This window comes from Myxocyprinus asiaticus, chromosome 33 (genome assembly GCF_019703515.2).
Source record: "Myxocyprinus asiaticus isolate MX2 ecotype Aquarium Trade chromosome 33, UBuf_Myxa_2, whole genome shotgun sequence".
NCBI lineage: Eukaryota > Metazoa > Chordata > Actinopteri > Cypriniformes > Catostomidae > Myxocyprinus > Myxocyprinus asiaticus.
The window spans coordinates 30,987,909-31,006,182 of NC_059376.1; the positions used below are offsets into that span (position 1 = coordinate 30,987,909).

General features: G+C 39.3%; 1 protein-coding gene across 2 annotated transcripts in view; it reads left to right on the forward strand.

The window, feature by feature from the left end:
* Positions 1–18,274, forward strand: part of LOC127424445 (ral guanine nucleotide dissociation stimulator-like 1) — a 39,564-nt gene that overhangs the window by 12,047 nt on the left and 9,243 nt on the right. Inside the window, exons 1-7 of one of the 2 annotated variants that reach the window (XM_051669680.1) lie at positions 7,370–7,565; positions 11,892–12,002; positions 13,678–13,886; positions 15,433–15,507; positions 15,772–15,965; positions 16,101–16,225; positions 17,049–17,264. In XM_051669680.1, the coding sequence (XP_051525640.1) occupies positions 7,521–7,565; positions 11,892–12,002; positions 13,678–13,886; positions 15,433–15,507; positions 15,772–15,965; positions 16,101–16,225; positions 17,049–17,264 (975 nt within the window). In that variant the 5' untranslated portion in view covers positions 7,370–7,520. Of the gene's footprint in view, positions 1–7,369; positions 7,566–11,891; positions 12,003–13,677; positions 13,887–15,432; positions 15,508–15,771; positions 15,966–16,100; positions 16,226–17,048; positions 17,265–18,274 lie in introns of those variants that run through there. The other variant, XM_051669679.1, reaches the window with a different exon arrangement.

Consider the following 18,274-nt stretch of genomic DNA (forward strand, 5'->3'; position numbering starts at 1 on the left):
ATAGTGTCTATGCCTGCCTGGTATGTCATAACACAGACAGATACGCCACCACTGAAGGTCTCCTCCCAGCGTCCTCTAGCTCCAGTACTCTGATCCAGCTCGCTCTGCCTGCGTCAGCTCTGCCTATAACTCTCTTAGTGACGAGTGCAAAACAGCAGTCCAAAATCTGACCATATATACTCCTGTTCACGCAGTGATGGGCTAGTCCAGGATTTTATTTAACCAGCAAGTTTTTGCGAATGTGATTGACAGTGTGGACATGATAACTGACTCTTCGGTCAGGTACGATGATGACAGGCGCATTAGAGTTGGGAGGTAGCAGGCAGGAAGTGGGAGATTTCCTGGAATGTGTGTTTTTTTCCCCCTACAGTGGTGCAATAATACTGCTCTCATTGCTCATGATGTGTTCCATAGCTTCACAGGCCCTGTGTGTATGTGTGTTTATGTGTGTGTTTATGGGTGTTTGTGTGTGTGTGTGAGCTGACCACAGGAAGAGAGACTGACCGGAGACTATAAGATTGCACTCTGGGGAGGCTTAGACTCAGTATGTCTCTATTGGTGAATTTACTTAGTGTTGACAGAATAGATATCTTAAACCCCCCTAGGGCTGTATACATGCCCTCCTGGACTCCCCCTATAAGCTTGTTTCCTTTGCCCAGCCCCATGCCTCTTTATACCCATGTCAAAGTGAACAATCTGTAAGGTTGTTTCCTTGTCAGGAGATCGGTCAGTTATTAGGTTACATCGCAAATTGGCAAACCAGGCAAATAGGCATTATTAATGAATTTTAGGGATCTAATCTGGGGCATATCCAGAACAGATATTGAGGTAGACACCCTATTTCATATTAGTGGTTATAAATGTGTATTATTACCCTTGATATTGCAATTGTGATAAATTTTTATTAAAATAATTTATATTAAAATGCTCATGTATGTAATATTTATGTAGACTACACACATAAAAAAAAAAAAAGTTGACAACTGTGTTCATGTATTTCTTTTTCCAAGGCATTGCCTAAACAGTCAACTTCTCATTGGCCCTCTTAGCAGCATGAAAAAAGCTGATTTTTTAAAAGTAAATTATACTCAAAGTGAGCTACAAACATGTCTATTGAAGAATGCATGTAAATAGATATTTTACTGCAATAGGAGGATACCTTACTGGAATGCTGCAACTGACACTTTCACAATTAAACAATTGTGGTAGCTGTAATTGTTATCTTGTACAATTACAAGATTTGTCCCCTTTTTCACCCAATTCACTTTTAAGTCCTTGTGGTCGCATAGTGATTTGCCTCAATCTGCGTGGCAGAGGATGAATCCCAGCTGCCTCTGTGTCTGAGACTGTCAACATGCTCATCTTAACACATGGCTTGTTAAGTGTGTTGGCATCCATACTCAACTCACCACATGCCCCACCGAGAATGAACCACATTATGGTGACCACGAGGAGGTTACCCCATGTGACTCTACCCTCCCTAGCAACTGGGCCAATTTGGTTGCTTAGGAGACCTGGCTGGAGTCACTCAGCATGCCCTGGGATTTGAACTAGCGAACTAGCAAACTCCAGGGGTGGTAGCCAGCATCTTTTACCACTGAGCTACCAAGGCCCCTGCTGTAATTGTTATCTGAATCATGAAAAGACCAGTTTGAACCAGCATGCTAGGTCAATGCTAGTTCATGCTGGTTAGAACTGGTTTGGTCCTAATCATAGCCATGCAGTTAACCAGCAAAATGCATTTGTTTTTCAGCTGCTTTTAACTGTTCAAAGTTCCTGTTGATGCTGGTTCACCAAGAAAGTCTTGCTGGATAGAAATGTAACTCGTACCACACCATTTGAAGTACTGAAATGAAATTGTGCAGTTTGTTGATGTGGGCTGTTATTACTTTTCTAAAAGATCAGACCTACACATTTTACAGAAGTTTGGATTTTCAACTGGTGAACATTAAAATGGGTAAAAAAAACAAATCAAAGACTTACATTAAACAAGGGTCCCGAGACATACCAATATAGTTGTGTGTATTTGGGCCAACAACAACTAAAATACAACAGTATGCTGGATATTTCAACTGGGATGTGTTTCCTTTTTAGATTGACAACACTACTCTGATGCAGTGGCGTTAGGCTCTTATCACACATACACTCTCTCTATCTAATCCCTGGAGCTCTAGCTGTATGTGAGATCAGAGGTGCGTGTGTGCGTCAACCGTGTCCAGTCCGAGTGCCTGCCATTTGTTAGGCCTTGTTGTTGTGCACTGTGATGACATCACTCCCTTTTGAGGGCAAACAGCTGTCCCTTGAGGGGGGCCGAGAGGTCACGGCCTCTCCCAGTGCCTCTCCACGCTTTCCAGAGCCCCTGAAGATGAGCCGAGCAGAGGACACCCAGTCAAACCAGCCTGGGAACTGGAGCAGATCCAGGAGAACGAGGATTTCCCCTTGGAGCCCCGCTGCCCTCGCTGGCCTAAGACCAGACAACTACTCTGGACGTGGGAGGGGGTCTCTGCTTAAGCACACTTCATTATATTGAATTTGTTGTGACTGTTGGTGGCTAATGGTGCATGACATTGAGGGTTATGTAGTGTGGTTTGAGGGAGTCATGTGATACTGTAGGTTGGTAGGGTACTCTTGTGCACACAAACATATGCACTTTCATGAATACAATCTTGGTTCTGGTTTCCAGAACATTAACCACAGCCCAGGATATTAACCAAAGGCATTAACCACAGTGCTTGACTAAATTCCATTGTCAATGGAAATTCTAGACTGAAAATTTTTGCATCCTTGGACCAGACCTAACAGTAAATATTTTAAATAGTTTCTTACATAGTAAGCAAAAATGTGAACAATTGATGATACTGACAGCCTCCTCAGAACAGCTTTTTGTCTTATAGAGTGAAATTTAGGCTATATCAACACTTATCCATTTTTGTTTGAAAACTCATTTCAGTTTCCTAACGTCATTGTTTTCCAAAGTATGTCGTAAAGGAGGTGTAAGGGGGTTCAGTGGAAAGGAGGAGGCGAGAACCGGCTTGACAACTTAAATAATAATTTAATGAACAATTTAACAAAACACACAACCAAACACACAGCACAGCTGTCTGTAATTCTCTCTCTCTCGAACTGTCGTCCCCGGCCGCCTTTATCCCTCGCGCGCCCCATCAGGCTGATTGGGGACCGGGTGTGTCTCATTCCAGCCCGGCCCCGCCCTCCTCGGCTCTACACGCCTCCCGGCGTTGCCTCAGGCCGGGGAGCCCCCGGCATGACGTACACACCCCCCCACCCTTCCTCTCCGGGGGGGGCGTGCCTTATGCCCCGACTGCCGGCGGGTCCTCCCCGCCTTCCTCGACCTGGGAGGAGACAGGAGGGGAAAAAAACAACACAAAATGGCGAGGGAAAGGCCAACACGGAGCGACAGAGAGAGAGAGGAGAGAGAGAAAAAGTAACTCACCGGTTCTCTGATGCGCCGTCGCGTGGTCCTCGATCACTACTCCACCCTCTCAGGCGGACTGCAGCCGCTCCTCCCCGGGCGGACCGGAGTCAGACCTCCGACCCCCAGCGGACAGAACGCCCCTCCGCGTTCCCGGCGTCCCGTGGGGACTCTCCTCCGCCCCTGGCAGCGGCCCTACCACTCCAGGTGGTCGGGGAGTCACTTCCCTCCTCCCCCCGCGGACGGCGGTCTTCTCTCGACCCCTCCGCGTTCCCGGGGGACGGCAGGGCACTCCTCCGCCCCCGGCAGCGGCTCCCTCGCTCCAGGCGGTCGGGGAGTCCCGTCCCCACTCGCCTCGCAGACGGCGGCCGTTCCCCGCGTCCGGGTGGTCGGGCTACTCCGTCCCCCGTCGGAAGGCAGCGGCGCTCCCCTGGGTGGACGGCAGTGTCGAGGACCCTGCGACGGGAATCCCTCCTCCTATCCCGGGTTTCGGCACCAGTGTAAGGGGGTTCAGTGGAAAGGAGGTGGCGAGAACCGGCTTGACAACTTAAATAATAATTTAATGAACAATTTAACAAAACACACAACCAAACACACAGCACAGCTGTCTGTAATTCTCTCTCTCTCGAACTGTCGTCCCCGGCCGCCTTTATCCCTCGCGCGCCCCATCAGGCTGATTGGGGACCGGGTGTGTCTCATTCCAGCCCGGCCCCGCCCTCCTCGGCTCTACAGGAGGTTTTTTTTTTCAAAATGCAAGTTTTTTTTCGGTGTAGGAAGAAACCATTCTAGTGTGGATGAGTGGCATAAATGTAGCAAAATCAATGTGTTTTAAAATGAAAACGTATTAGTATGGAGGTGGCCTTATTACTCGAATATTTAATTAACTTCAATTTAAATCAGAAAACATAGGACAAACAAACTGCATTGAGAAACAACAGCTTTGTGGCAAACATGCTCAAATTGAACATTTTTCAATTTGAGTTTTGTAAATTCAGTTAATGTGTCTGTAAAGAGTGATACACTAGGTTAGGTACTTGTTGTTTAATCCAACAAAACATACAGTACCCTAATTGGGCTGGGAAAGTCCCCAGGGCAAACGAGTATTAAATCCCCTATTCAAAGCACAATGGTGAGAGGTTATCTCTGTAAGGATTCAAACCCATGACCTTTGTGTTACCAGTTCAGATAGTTTTCCACAACAGTACTGCCACCCTTTCCTGCACTAATCTTCTAGTTCTAATCTTCTCTCTGCTGAATGGCTACAATGACAGAAACACCAGTCTTTTTAAAACCACAACAAAGGATATAAGCCATTTTTATTATAAAATTTAATTGTTTATGATTGAGCAACATTGCCTGTACAATGTATTTTTGTATGAGGAAGTATTCCTTAAAGCTGGCCCGAAGGGTTGTGATCTCACCGCTGCCCTTGTTAAGATAGAATTGAAGGACCGAGAGTATTGAACCACTTTCTACTGTGCTCCTCAGTGTGACTGCACGAATGATCACACTGAATCTCTAAGGCATCTTAATTGCTCTTTAGGAAGCTTATGTGTATCTGGAAGTAAGAGAACCAAACCCAAGAGTGTGTACGACACATCACACCTGCTAAAGTTTACTTTGTCTCCACTGGGTTCCTGGATTCAAGCAAATGAAAAGCCAGATGTCCTGCACAAGGGGCAAAAGGAAAACCTCTTCAACCAAACAATCAGCTCCAGCGTCAACCTTCCTCATATTGTCTATGAGTTCAGACATGCAGTCCCATCAGAAGCCCCTGTTCTCCCACTTTGAGGTCTCATGGTTGTGTTTGAACTCTGACACTTTAAAGAATCTTTCACCTGTCTTTTCAATTGCATGAAGATAATAATAATAATAATAATAATAATAATTATTATTATTATTATTATGTAATTATTATTATTATTATTGTTGTTGTTGTAACTACAGTCGTGATTGTCAGTTTTTAGAGGGATAGTTCACCCCTGAAAATCTTTGCGTGAACTATCCCTTTAAAAACAGACTTTTATGTCTGGCCTTACACAAAGCTAACATTGGTTTTTAGAAGACTTTAAAATTGTGCACGTCTCATTAGCCATCTTTACACTGCAAAGGTTGCACAGAAGCTGCATCTGAAGTGGAATTAAGTTGCATTTACACAGACTGTTTAATGCTGCTCAGAGCAGGCTTAAATTAATTTACACAGCAGCTACAAATGCATAAGTAATGTAATGAGATGAAAATTGAATATAGAAATATGAAATTAATTAAAATATGAAGTTATCCTTTTAAATATGAAACTACATTAGGAAATATATGCTCTATAATGACAACAACAAAGTTTAAGGCTGCTCTGATGCTGCATTTCATTTACACAGAACTGCATTTGACACTAGGGGCTGAGGTAGGTCAGAACAGGCATAATTTAGTTTGGCTTTACACAGAATTTTGAGTAGGTGCAGAGCAAGCTTATCTCGGCTTTGTGAAGACACCCATTGACAACTTTTATGGTACTTGATGGTAGGCCTACTATTTTTTGTAGTATCTATCAAACACCTCTCTGCAACGTTTATGGAAAATAATGAAAATATGACCATAAAAAATAATTACATGTTTAATTATAATAATAATAATGAAAGAAAAATAATGGATAAATGGATAATGAATAGGTAAATGTGATACATTTTTCTAACTAATTGAAAAATGTGATAAAAAAAAAGCCTACAAATAACCATTAAATAACACTCTAAAAATTATAGTTCACCTAAAAATGAAAATTCTCTCATCATTTACTCACTCTCATGCCATCCCAGATGTGTATGACTTTCTTTCTTCTGCAGAACACAAACAAAGATTTTTAGAAGAACATCTCCGCTCTGTTGGTCCTCAGAATGCAAGTGAATAATGATCAGAACTCAGAAGATCCAAAAAGGACATAAAGGCAGCATCAAAGTAATTCATAAGACTCCATCTTCTGAAGCGATTTGATAGGTGAGGGTGAGAAACAGATCAATATTTCCCTTTCTAGACCCTTTAAGGGACCCTTTCTAGATCCCCTTCAATTTGCTTATCGAGCAAACAGGTCTGTGGATGATGCAGTCAACATGGGATTGCATCATATCCTGCAACATCTGGACAGACCAGGGACATATGCAAGGATCCTTTTTGTGGACATCAGTTCGGCTTTCATCACCATCATCCCAGCTATACTCCAGAATAAATTACACCAACTCTCTGTTCCCACGTCTATCTGTCAGTTTCTCACCCTCACCTATTGCATCACTTCTGAAGACATGGATTTAATCACTGGAGTGAAATGGATTAATTTTATGCTGCCTTTATGTCCTTTTTGGACCTTTTGAGTTCTGGTCACCATTCACTTGCATTGTGAGGACCAACAGAGCTGAGATATTCTTCTAAAAATCTTGATGGTGATGATGAGCGTTCCTAGAACATAATGATTCTGAAATATAAAACCTTAAAATATGTTCTTATTAGGCTGTCACACAAAAACCACTCTGCAGCGTTCTAGGAAGGTTAGTTTATAGTTATTAAACATTACTAATAAAATAAAAATCCCTAGATCATAAATAAATAAATAAACAAATACCATATACTAACGTTAGTGGATGCTAGGAATTGGGCGTTTTTAAAGTTTATTGACCACATAATTTACCCTCATGTTAGTTAACCAAAACATAAATGATCTATGGCGTACACTATTTATTTAGGGGGGGGGTACTTCGTAGAGAACCTTCTTAGCGTTGCGTAATAACTGTACATTCAGTAATAAAATAAGTGAAAAGGAACTAGAGGCAAAGAGAGTGCAGAAGGCGGAGTTGTGTCATTCACTAGTAGTGAGGCGGAGGAGAGAAGCGGGGGTGGACTGACTGCAGAGAGAGAGAGAGAGAGAGAGAGAGAGAGAGAGAGAGAGAGAGAGAGAGAGAGAGAAAGAGAGAGAGAGAGAGAGCCTAGACTCCAGAGAGATCTCGGGCGGACCGTGTGTGTGCTGGAGGACAATTCGGGTTCAGTCGGCCGATACAAAAACATTTTTCCTTTCTCACTTGACTTGTTCTAATGCCGCTACCGGACGATGAGAGAGGCCCTCACCATGAAATTCGCTTGGAAAGCTAAAATGGTAAGAAGTTGTTGCTCTCTTTGCATTCTGCATACTGTTGATTTTGTGGTGTTGAGCTTCTAGAGAGAAAGACTGCAGGGAGGGAGGTGGACTGAAGGGTTAAGAAAGAGTTTGTGAGGGGAAGGGAGGGGGTCGTTGGGAATATAAATAATGTTTTAATGTTACATTTTGCGTAGGATATGTATCAGGCTCGTCTGTTTATATCATCCACGCATGACATGACTTTGGATCTGATAGTCTCCACGTAGGCGGCAGATGATGCAGTCCCGTTAGTTAGTTCACTCTAGAAATAAGAACTTGTAGTTGTATGATGAATAGCCTTCAGGCGTGCGTCAGCAGACGAAAACAAAGCTGCAGATGGGCTTAAAGACACTTGTTGTTGTTATCTGAGGGACTGTTTCTCACGGACTGGGATTTTGTTTTTGTTGTTGTATGCATGCTGCAGGGGTAAAAGACTTCTCTGTTAGTAATGATGACAGTCATGACAGCATCCAAATGATGATGAACTCTTTCACTGTTTGTTTGCAGGATTTGAAGTGACCTAAACAGAGTATTGAAATGTTCCATAGCTAAGCTTTTCAATTTTGCTAATTTCTTATAATGCTTTTCAGGTCTTGTATTATTGTATATTACATATCCATTGCCCATTTGAAAAGAGTTGAGGAAGAGTTGCATTGTTCTAGGACAAGTTATCCACCCAGATAAAGCCTCTCAGTCCCTAAACAGCCAAAAATTAAACTTGACCTAGAAAGAGCTCCCATCTATTCTGATGCATCACATTTGGCTGCAGTCCTAGTACTCCACAACTTAAAAAAAAAAATAAAAATAATATTTCAGAGGAAAAACTATTTAGTTTCCTCTCATGTAGCCCCACCCTCTCTTATATCTTGCCTGTGCTGCAGACTCAGAGCACACTTTAAAAGCCGCTTTGGAAAACCTTTCTTCCAGTAACAATGGGGCAGCACAGTGCATAGACTGTGGACTCAGCAGGGTCCAGGCAGCGAGCGAGCAGACCTCCTACCATTGTTTTTGAGTGAGGACTATATGACTCATCCAGCAGAGTATTTATCTGAATTCACTGTACAGGAAACGGGCCGGGGAATACAGACAGACTGATCCACTTCATTCCAGGGACAGTTGCTCTTTTAGGCCTATAAAAATGCAGACGTAGTCTGGATGTGTTGCAGTGGTAGAAAGACTTGATAGGAAGATGTTTTTTTTTTTCAAAGTTAATGACTTTGAAACGAATATACAGATATTTCCTTTTAAAACAGAAGAAACATGTAATACATATACAGTAAAAAATAAAAAAAATAAAAATTGGTTAAATGTACTGTAAAAGGTTGCCTGAAATTTACAGTAATAAATACCGTGACCATGTTTCAGGTTTTATGGAATGTAATTTTTATGCCTATATGGACACTAAAATAAAGCAATAAACATGAACTAAACTACATAAAATATTACACAGAAAACCCCAATGTAGATAACGGATATTAAAAATAAGAAACAATTACTCCCATAAAAATATATAATGAAATGAACACAGGGACTGAACTTTTGTTTTACTGTAATTATAACCAAAACATTTATTTTTTTTTACATTTTTACTGTTAATTATACCATTTTTTACAGAATATGTAACTTCCTGTTAACTAATTAAAATTTTTTACTGTAGTTTTACATTCTTTTACATTTATGCATTTGGCAGACACTTGCGACCTACAGTGTACTTATTACAGGGACAATACCCCCAGAGCAACCTGGAGTTAAGTGCCTTGCTCAAGGACACAATGGTGATGGCTGTGGGGATCAAACCAGCAACACTCTGATTACCAGTTATGTGCTTTAGCCCACTACGCCACCACCACTCCATTCTTTACCATTCAAATTAGAATTTGCTTTACAGTGACTAATCTTGAACCTCATGGTCAATGATTCTGAAAGACATATACAAAAATGTTCTTAAATATTGTAGCTTTAACCAGAAATTGAAAGCCAAATGAACCAAATGAAAAATGTAAGGAACGGTCATTGAAAAACCTGTATTGATCAGCCACTTTTCTGAAAATTGGGGGGGCATGCCCCCCTCGGTGTCTATGGAGGTTATGGCCCTGCACCCACACCATTCTATTGGTTGTGAGTTTAAAATGTCTATACTGGCATTTAGAAATTATTTTTGGTACCCATTAGCAAAGACAGAGCTGGATACCATTACAGAAATACACACTAATCAATCTGTCTTGTCAAAGACATCCACAATAATCCAAAGACAGAATGTGAAACTTAAATGCATATTTAAGAACAGGCCCATGATGGCACAGTAGATCCTGACTTTTTCTCTAGGGTTCAGGAATCTGTTTGGAAAAAGGTCTAGTGACATCGTTAATGTGCAATACAGCATTAGGCAACAGTTGCTCAAGTATCTAAACATCTGTATTCATTCAAAGTATTCCCACATTCTCTTGGGGGTGCACTGCAAAAATTGTATTCTAAATCAGTGTCCTTGTCTTGTTTTCTTGTAAAAAAATATTTAAACATTCCAAAAACAAGATAAATGCATAAATATTTTTACAAATTAAATAAATAAATAAATGACTTTCAAAGCAAAATATCATAAGATATTAATACTTCTTTTCAAAGAGTGTACAGTATCATGAATTCAAGTCTGTTTTTTTATTACATTTTTAAGCATAAACCTTGCTAAATTAATTATTTCTCATTTTCTGAGCACCAGTTTTTGCATTGCGCAACTCTAAAAGTTTCTCCCATCTTTGAAAAGAGGTCCGAGTTTTTTTTTTTTTTTTTTTTTTTTGCATTAAAGAGGAAGAGCAGAAATGTTTTGGATATGAGAGACAGCATGCAGGGATTTATTTATATCACTCACTGAGACACAACTCTCTCTTTATTGTTATCGACCGAAGAGGGCAGAATGTATTGAAGGCGTTATTCATTGTCTGACAGTTTAATGTGAATGTTAAGCTGTGTACAGCCTGAAAGACTTCACTCAACCGGACACTTAATGCTGGTCATCCCATTGTACTGTTTGTATTTGTGTGTGTGACAGAGAGAGAACATGTGTGTGTGGTTGAATGTGTAAGTTTATAGTCTTTTCTTTGAGAAGGTAAAATCCAAGGCTGGATTAAGAAATCTGTCTATGTTGAGAATCTGTAAAAGCTTGTAGCCAAATGTTTCATGCTGTTCAAAACCCAATGCCAGCTCTGATCTCATTTCTTCTCCGCTCTTTGAGCCTCACTTTTGTCAATTTGTCAGTTTCAAAGTACTTTTTTGGCATGATTGTTTTGAATATAGTATTCGTAAAGCATCTATAGATCTCAGTAGTCAACAATAATTTATGAACCTTTAAAGACAGACCTGTGAGCTTCCGAAGTTGTTAATGGTAAGGCATCAGTTTATGTTATTACGACTTCATAAAAAAAAAATAATTTAAAAAATCACTTTTAATAGCGGAATTCCTTGTTAAGAACTACACTATCCATGATCCAGCAGAGAAACATCCATCATTTAGAGAATCGCGCCAGAAGAGCCCAGTAGCGACCGCCCTCTTCCATGAAGAACCGTGAATGACACAACCGAGTCTCACACAAGCTGCTTATATATTTATATATATCTGCACATTTTGCCATATACTTTAAATACACTGATTCTATACTTATAATCAACAAATTAAAATCAATAGTTTTATATTTTTCCATCGTTTTAAATGTTAATTTACGTCATTTGCAATGCTTCGCGGGAGTTCAGTTCATTCTTTAATTAAAGACGTTAAGTGCTTGTAACTTGTCTTTTTGTTTTGTACATTTTTTTTTGTTGTTGCTTCAAATCAATTTTTTTTATGTTGTAGTTCACCTCAGAGCTGGTTGTTTTGCTTTTTGGCTTAGAACTCTTGTTATGAACAATTACATAAAATCGCTATGGAAAAAAATAATGGAAAAACCCTTCCGAAATTAAGACGGCTGAAAAAGTGGGCGGGAACGATTGTGTCTCTATGCACACACAAAAAAAGAGAACAAAAAAGAGAAAGAAATAAAATTTAAATAAGGTGCCAGTAATGTTAATAATAATAATAACAATAACAATTGCAATATTTAAAATAAAATAAAACTTCAGAATTAAATAATAGAATATAGAAATCTGTCTCTTTCGTCCACCTCATCTAAATTATCTGTCTTTTTGTGCTTTAATGCTAAACTTAAACGCCACAGTTCCTGATTCTGCGCAACTGACACATCTTGATTGTTTTACTCCTGTTTTATATCACAGCTTTCCAAATGGTGTAACATTAATTGTGTTCCCCTTCCACAGAGCTCTGTGCAGGACTGGGGGGAGGAGGTCGAGGAAGGGGCCATATACAACGTGACGCTGAAGAGGGTCCAAATCCAGCAGGCGGCGAACAAAGGCGCAAGATGGCTGGGGGTGAGAGCAAGACTTTGATCTGAACGTTCCTCCGCTCTTATTTAAAGAAACACTTTGGCTGCCCATGATGGTTCGAACAGACAGTAGGGCATATTAGGACTGACCCTGTAAAACTTTTAATGGTCTTCGGAAATATTTTGGTTCTGACAGTGTTGCGGTCATTATCTGTCTGCGTGGACTCTAGGGTTATAAAATTGAAAGAAAACACTTAAAACATTATAAAGAGTACAGCTTGGTTAATGTTATCGCTACTTATTATGTTTTCTATATTTAGTGTCAAGAAAGCAATGAACTCAGTTCGCTGTTAAAAACATTTGCAACAAAAAATTGTTTCAAGGTTTCAGCATTGTAATTGTGTTCTGAAGGCATGCTGTTATGGCTCCATTCCGAATAACAGTTGTAAATATGGTATAATCTGTCTGTTGCTTTAACCTTTCAGTAACAGTTTTCTATACTGTCAACACCCTACTGAATCAACATCAGAAAACAATACGCTCATGGGCTGATTTTATTTCCAACAAACTGGGGTTTTAGTTTGCTGTCATACAGCTGTTTCAACACTGAATATGTGTAAAGTGAACACGTGGTCAGTTTAATTTATTATCAGTTCATAAATGTAAATTGTTATGATAATGCTGCTGATTTCAAAAGCAACTAAACTTTGTAGTAACCATGCTCTAAAAGCACAGTCATTTGATTGACATTGTAATCTAAAGAAAGCACGTCTTCCGCCATAAGTTCCGACATAAGAGGCCCATTTTAGAGAGGTCATGGTCCTTAATGTGTGACCCAGTTTTGGTGACTGCAACTCAGTCACTTTATTTGTGGGTTTGTATAATGCAAAAAATTATTTCCTGCTCAGTATTGTTGTCTTGTTTTCCAGTAAAATGATCTAAACACTTTTAAAAATATATGCATTTATCTGAGAAGCAAAATTACTCAAAACATAAAGTTTTGTTTTCAGAGAAATCTAACAAAATTTAGTGAGGTTTATGTTAAACCCGAAAAAAAATAAAATAATAATAATTCAAAGAGAAAGCAAGTTTATTTTTCTCACCCCATTAGCAAATATTTATTTGTAAGCATAATATATATATATATATATATATATATATATATATATTTAAATCAATACTTATTTTCCAATTTTGCTACTCAAGGAAGTGTATCATGTTTTAAGGATGTTTAGATATTTTTACTGCAATTCAATGCAGATATTCTGAGTAAAAAAGTGTTTTTTTTTTTTTTTTTTTTGCAGTGTATTATTGCAATCCCAATTCCAAAATTATTGACATCCCCTCCCCCTTTTTATGGCTAACTTTGTGGTCACTTTTTCTTTGTGTGAACCCCACAACTGTTGTAGTTTTTTCACCTCCTAATGAAGCATTTTTAAAACGTCTGCCGACTTTCCAGTTTGTCACAGAGAGAGAGAGAGAGAGAGAGAGAGAAGAGGGAGGAGGAGGGTTACACTGATTAAAAACAGATTGTAGAGTTTCCTGTTGTAGCGTGCTAGCAGTACCAAGGTCTCATTCTTTTTCAGTCCCTGTTTATTTCTTCATTTCTTCTTCATTTCTTTCAGTCTGAGTCCTGCTAGTAGTTGGAATCTTGCTTAAACCTTAAGTGCTGACCTATTTTATTTCATTTCTATTATCTCTCTCTTATTCTCCCCTATCAGGCAGAGGGCGACCGCTTGCCCCCAGGTCACACAGTCAGTCAGCTGGAGACGTGTAAGATCAGAAGTATCCGTGCGGGGACACTGGAGCGCTTAGTGGAGACATTGCTCACAGCGTTTGGTGATAATGATCTGACCTACACCAGCATCTTCCTCTCCACATACAGGGCCTTCGCCACCACACAGAGTGTACTGGAGCTGCTGTTGGACAGGTGTGTACACATGTGTCTATGCACATTATCATCCACGTTGCTAAGACATTTAGGAAAGAGACTATATTAAAGGTGTCAGATTAGGAAGAATTAAATATTTCCTTGATCTTTTGAGATCTTGATCTTTTGAGAAACATTTGAAAATGTTTGATGTTCTATGACCATTTATTGTAACAAAGCTGCAAATTCACCTCATTCTTCCTCAACTTACTGATGTCGGACTGATGAATTTATTACCACAAGACCATTCACATTAACACATCAACAATGACTATTGGGAGTTCACGCACAGTCACTTTGAATTAATAAAGTGGTAGAAGGATAGATACTATTTTTCCTAAACACAAGAGGAACCAACGATAAGCGTAAAAAGCAAACTCTGCCGAACCCTGTACAGTTCCTGGCTGAGTGTGGCATCTGTCACACTGCATATACTCCAGCAATGTTAGAAATAAGTGGCTAAAGTATATTTTCAGCAAGGTTCCTGGTCATTTCAATCTGATTTTAAAAATTTTAGCTGCACATTTCAGTGCAGATTGTTATGTGAACCACTCAATGTAATGTAGGCTTTGCAAAGAGTTGGGGCGGTTAAACAATTTTGGATTCGACAGCTAATCTGCATCTTCTGTCCATTTAACATGCAAAGATGACATTTAAAAGGAATGTTCCGGGTTCAATACAAGTTCAACTCAATCGACAGCATTTGTGGCAATATTGATTACCACAAAAATTAATTTAAACTTGCCCCTCCTTTTCTTTAAAAAAAGCACAAATCTGGGTAACAGTGAGGCACTTACAATGGAAGCGAGTGTGGCCAATTTTTGGAGGGTTTAAACACAGAAATGGGAAGCTTATAATTTTATAAAAGCATTTACATTAATTCTGTTAAAACTTTTTATTTGAGCTGTAAAGTTTTTTAAATCATAATTTTTTTAAGTCATTTTAGGGTTGTAGGTTTTGTTGACATTACATCGTCATGGCAACGAAATTGTAAAATTGGCTATAACTTTACACAGAAAAGGTTAGTAAGTGATGTTGTCACACTAAAATCATGTTTACATGCATATCCTTTATGTCTTGTGGCTGTACTTTTGAAACAGTGAGTATTTTAATGCTCAAAAATTGTCCCCATTCACTTCCATTGTTAGTGCCTCACTGTAACCCAGATTTGTGCTTTTTTTAAAGAAAAGGAGGAATGAGTCAAAATAAATTTTTGTGGTAATCAATATTATGCCACAAACGCTGTCGATTGAGCTTAAATTGTATTGAACCTGGAATATTCTTTTAAATAGAAATCTTAAAGGCACAGAAGCAAAAGATGTCTTTTTTAATTCTAAATGGTCAAAGAGAGGGTTGAGAATGGCCATAAAAAATTTACTGTTATCAGCACAAAAAAATGTGGAACTCAGAATTTGTCTTAAAACAAGTACTTATGAGATGTTGTATGAGTTCTACATTTGGCTCCTTCTGCAGTGGTTACTGCCTTTGCGGTGGTTATTTTCCTGTTATTCAACTTGCTCAACTTGGCCTCGCTCTTCTTCCGCAGGTATGGCAGTTTTGAGGATTGTGAAGGGGACAGTAACCAGAGTCGGTCTGGAAAGTGCAGAGGCGCTGTTAGAACGTGAGTTTTTGTCTTCCTTGTGGTCATCTGCAGTGACTTCTGAGCAGCTCTCGTATTTGTAGTTTCATTTCCATGGAAACTTTAAAAAGAAGTCAAGAAGTCAGAGTTTAAAAGAAATTAGAATAGGGAACTGAGAAATGATAGTTTTATTGCTAAATTAATTGTGTTATGAAGAAACTAGGGATTCCCTCCCTAGCTAGCTGCATTGCTTACTGCCTGATTTTAATTAGTATTCATCAACATCTGTATTTGTTTTTGTTGCAGAGCTTTAGCCTCTATTCTGAGAGCCTGGTTGGATCAGTGTCCAGAGGACTTTCAAGAACCACCGTCATATCCAAGCCTGCATCGTGTGCTGGGTTTCCTGCAGAAGGCCATGCCTGGCTCAGAGCCAATGCGCCGGGCTCAGAGTCTGCTAGAACAATTGCGTGCCCAGGCCAGCCTAGAGAACGAAACTGATGGTAAGTCTTATTCGGTCACTATTCATTTATTTTATCTCTGTTCATGTTCCCCATCCATCTTTGCTTTCGTTTGTCTTTTAATGTTTGTTCTGGCTTCCTGTGCATTCAAAATTACTTGCTGTTGGTCTGTTGCAGGAAGCTTCCTGGGCAACAACTCCTTCTGCCTGGCGGAAGATGAGGAAGTGGTGATCGAGGTTCAGGAGGACTTCCTATCCTTCGAGGTTGACCTTGTAGCAGAGCAGCTGACCTACATGGATGCGGTGAGAGAGAGAGAATTTCATTAAATCAGGACTTAAGTAGTCATGAAATTACTTGAAGTCCATGTTTTGGGTTGTATGTCATACGAATGTAAAGGAGAAAGTGTAAATCTTAGGTCCTGGAACTGGTCACCATTTTAAACACTTTTTTCGCCTTACCTACGGGTAGTTAATTTCTAAAAGTTAAAGTATATATATGCTTCTATGCGTAGTATGCAAAGACAACTATAAACCATTCAGAGGTTGATTTAATTGAAAACTGTAAACACTGTGGCTCTGTCCAAAAACTATCAAAATGTTGCTGCGTTTGTTAGAGCGTCCCGACTGCCTGACACAGCAACATTGACTCCACCAATAGCTTGGGTTTGGGACGGGACTATCTGTTTATTCAACCAATGGAAGAAGGGGGGAATATTCAGTAAATCTGTTTGAAAACAATCATTATTTTTGTAGTTCTTTTTGGTTGCGCTAATAGTGCAGAAATTACACACTTGAGCTGTAAAATGAGGTAATAAAAGTTGCATCATGCGATATAATTGTATTATTATGAGCAAAATGCTGCTTAAAATTGTTTTAATTTGGGTTAGCAAGTCACACTGCAGGACATGTGAACTTTCCAGAAGTATTTCATGTCAACCATCCAATATTAAAAGTCAAGAAGTGTTACTTATCTCAATGAAGCACCAATAGTTTCAGTAAGCAACTTTGTTCTACACATTTATTTGTTTTTAAATTTCTTTGGTTCAAGTAAAGAAATGTAGAGTAAATTGCAGCTCTGTACCTTTCTTTAGAACTCACTTTGCTAAAACTCAATTTCCTTTCACAGCTGTTGTTTAAGAAGATGGTTCCTCATCATTGTTTGGGATCGGTCTGGTCTCAGCGTGATAAGAAGGATGGGAAACAGAGCGCACCCACCATCCGTGCCACCATCACCCAGTTTAATGCAGTGGCTGCGTGCGTGGTCAGTACCATCCTCCGCCATCGGCAAATACGCCCATACCTGCGCTCTCGCGTCATCCATCGCTGGATTGATATTGCACAGGTGCGTAACCAACACACACACAGCTGTATGGTCAAACACATCTACATCACTTCATTCTAATGTTTTGCCCATTTAAGCTGTTGACCTGAGGCTTGTAGAATGTAGGCTTTTTAGTATTGTGTGAATTTTAAAAATACTTTAGATTTCCTGCCATATAAAAAGGGTGGTCGATGTGAAATGACATTTTTTTATAAGGCATTCTTAAAGGGATAGTTCACCCAAAAATTTAATTTTTCTCATCATTTACTCATCCTCATGCCATCCCAGATGTGTATGACCTTCTTTCTTCTGCTGAACACAAACAAATATTTTTTAGAAGAATATCTCAGCTATGTAGGTCCATACAAGGCAAGTGAATGGTGATCAGAAAGTCTCCAGTGGTTAAATTAATGTTTGTATTTATATGGTGTATATGTATATTTTTTTGTATTCTCTTTGCACTGGAAGCTTCTGTCACCATGACAAATTCCTTGTGTGTGTAAGCATACTTGGCAATAAAGCTCATTCTGATTCTGAAATCCATATATTCAGAAACGATATAATAGGTGTAGGTGAGAAACAGGTCAAAATTTAAGTCCTTTTTTACCCTAAATGTCCACTTTCACTTTTACATTTGAAAGTCACGTGTTGCCTGTTCAGTTTCACTTTCACATCTAAAAGTGAAAGTTAAAGTGGAGATTTAGTGTGAAAAAAGGACTTACATTTTAATCTTTTTCCTCACCCACACCTATTATATTGCTTCTAAAGATATGGATTTAAACATTGGTGTCATTTGGATTACTTTTATGTTTCCTTTATTTGATTTTTGGAGCTACAAAGGTCTGATCATCATTCACTTGCATTATATGGACCTACAAAGCCAAGATATTTTTCTAAAAATCTTCATTTGTGTTCTGCTGAAGAAAAAGTCATACACATCTGGGATAGCTTGAGGGTGAGTAAATGATGAGAGGATTTTCATTTTTGGGTGAACTGTTCCTTTAAGGCATTTGGCAAAGACCTTAGTCTGT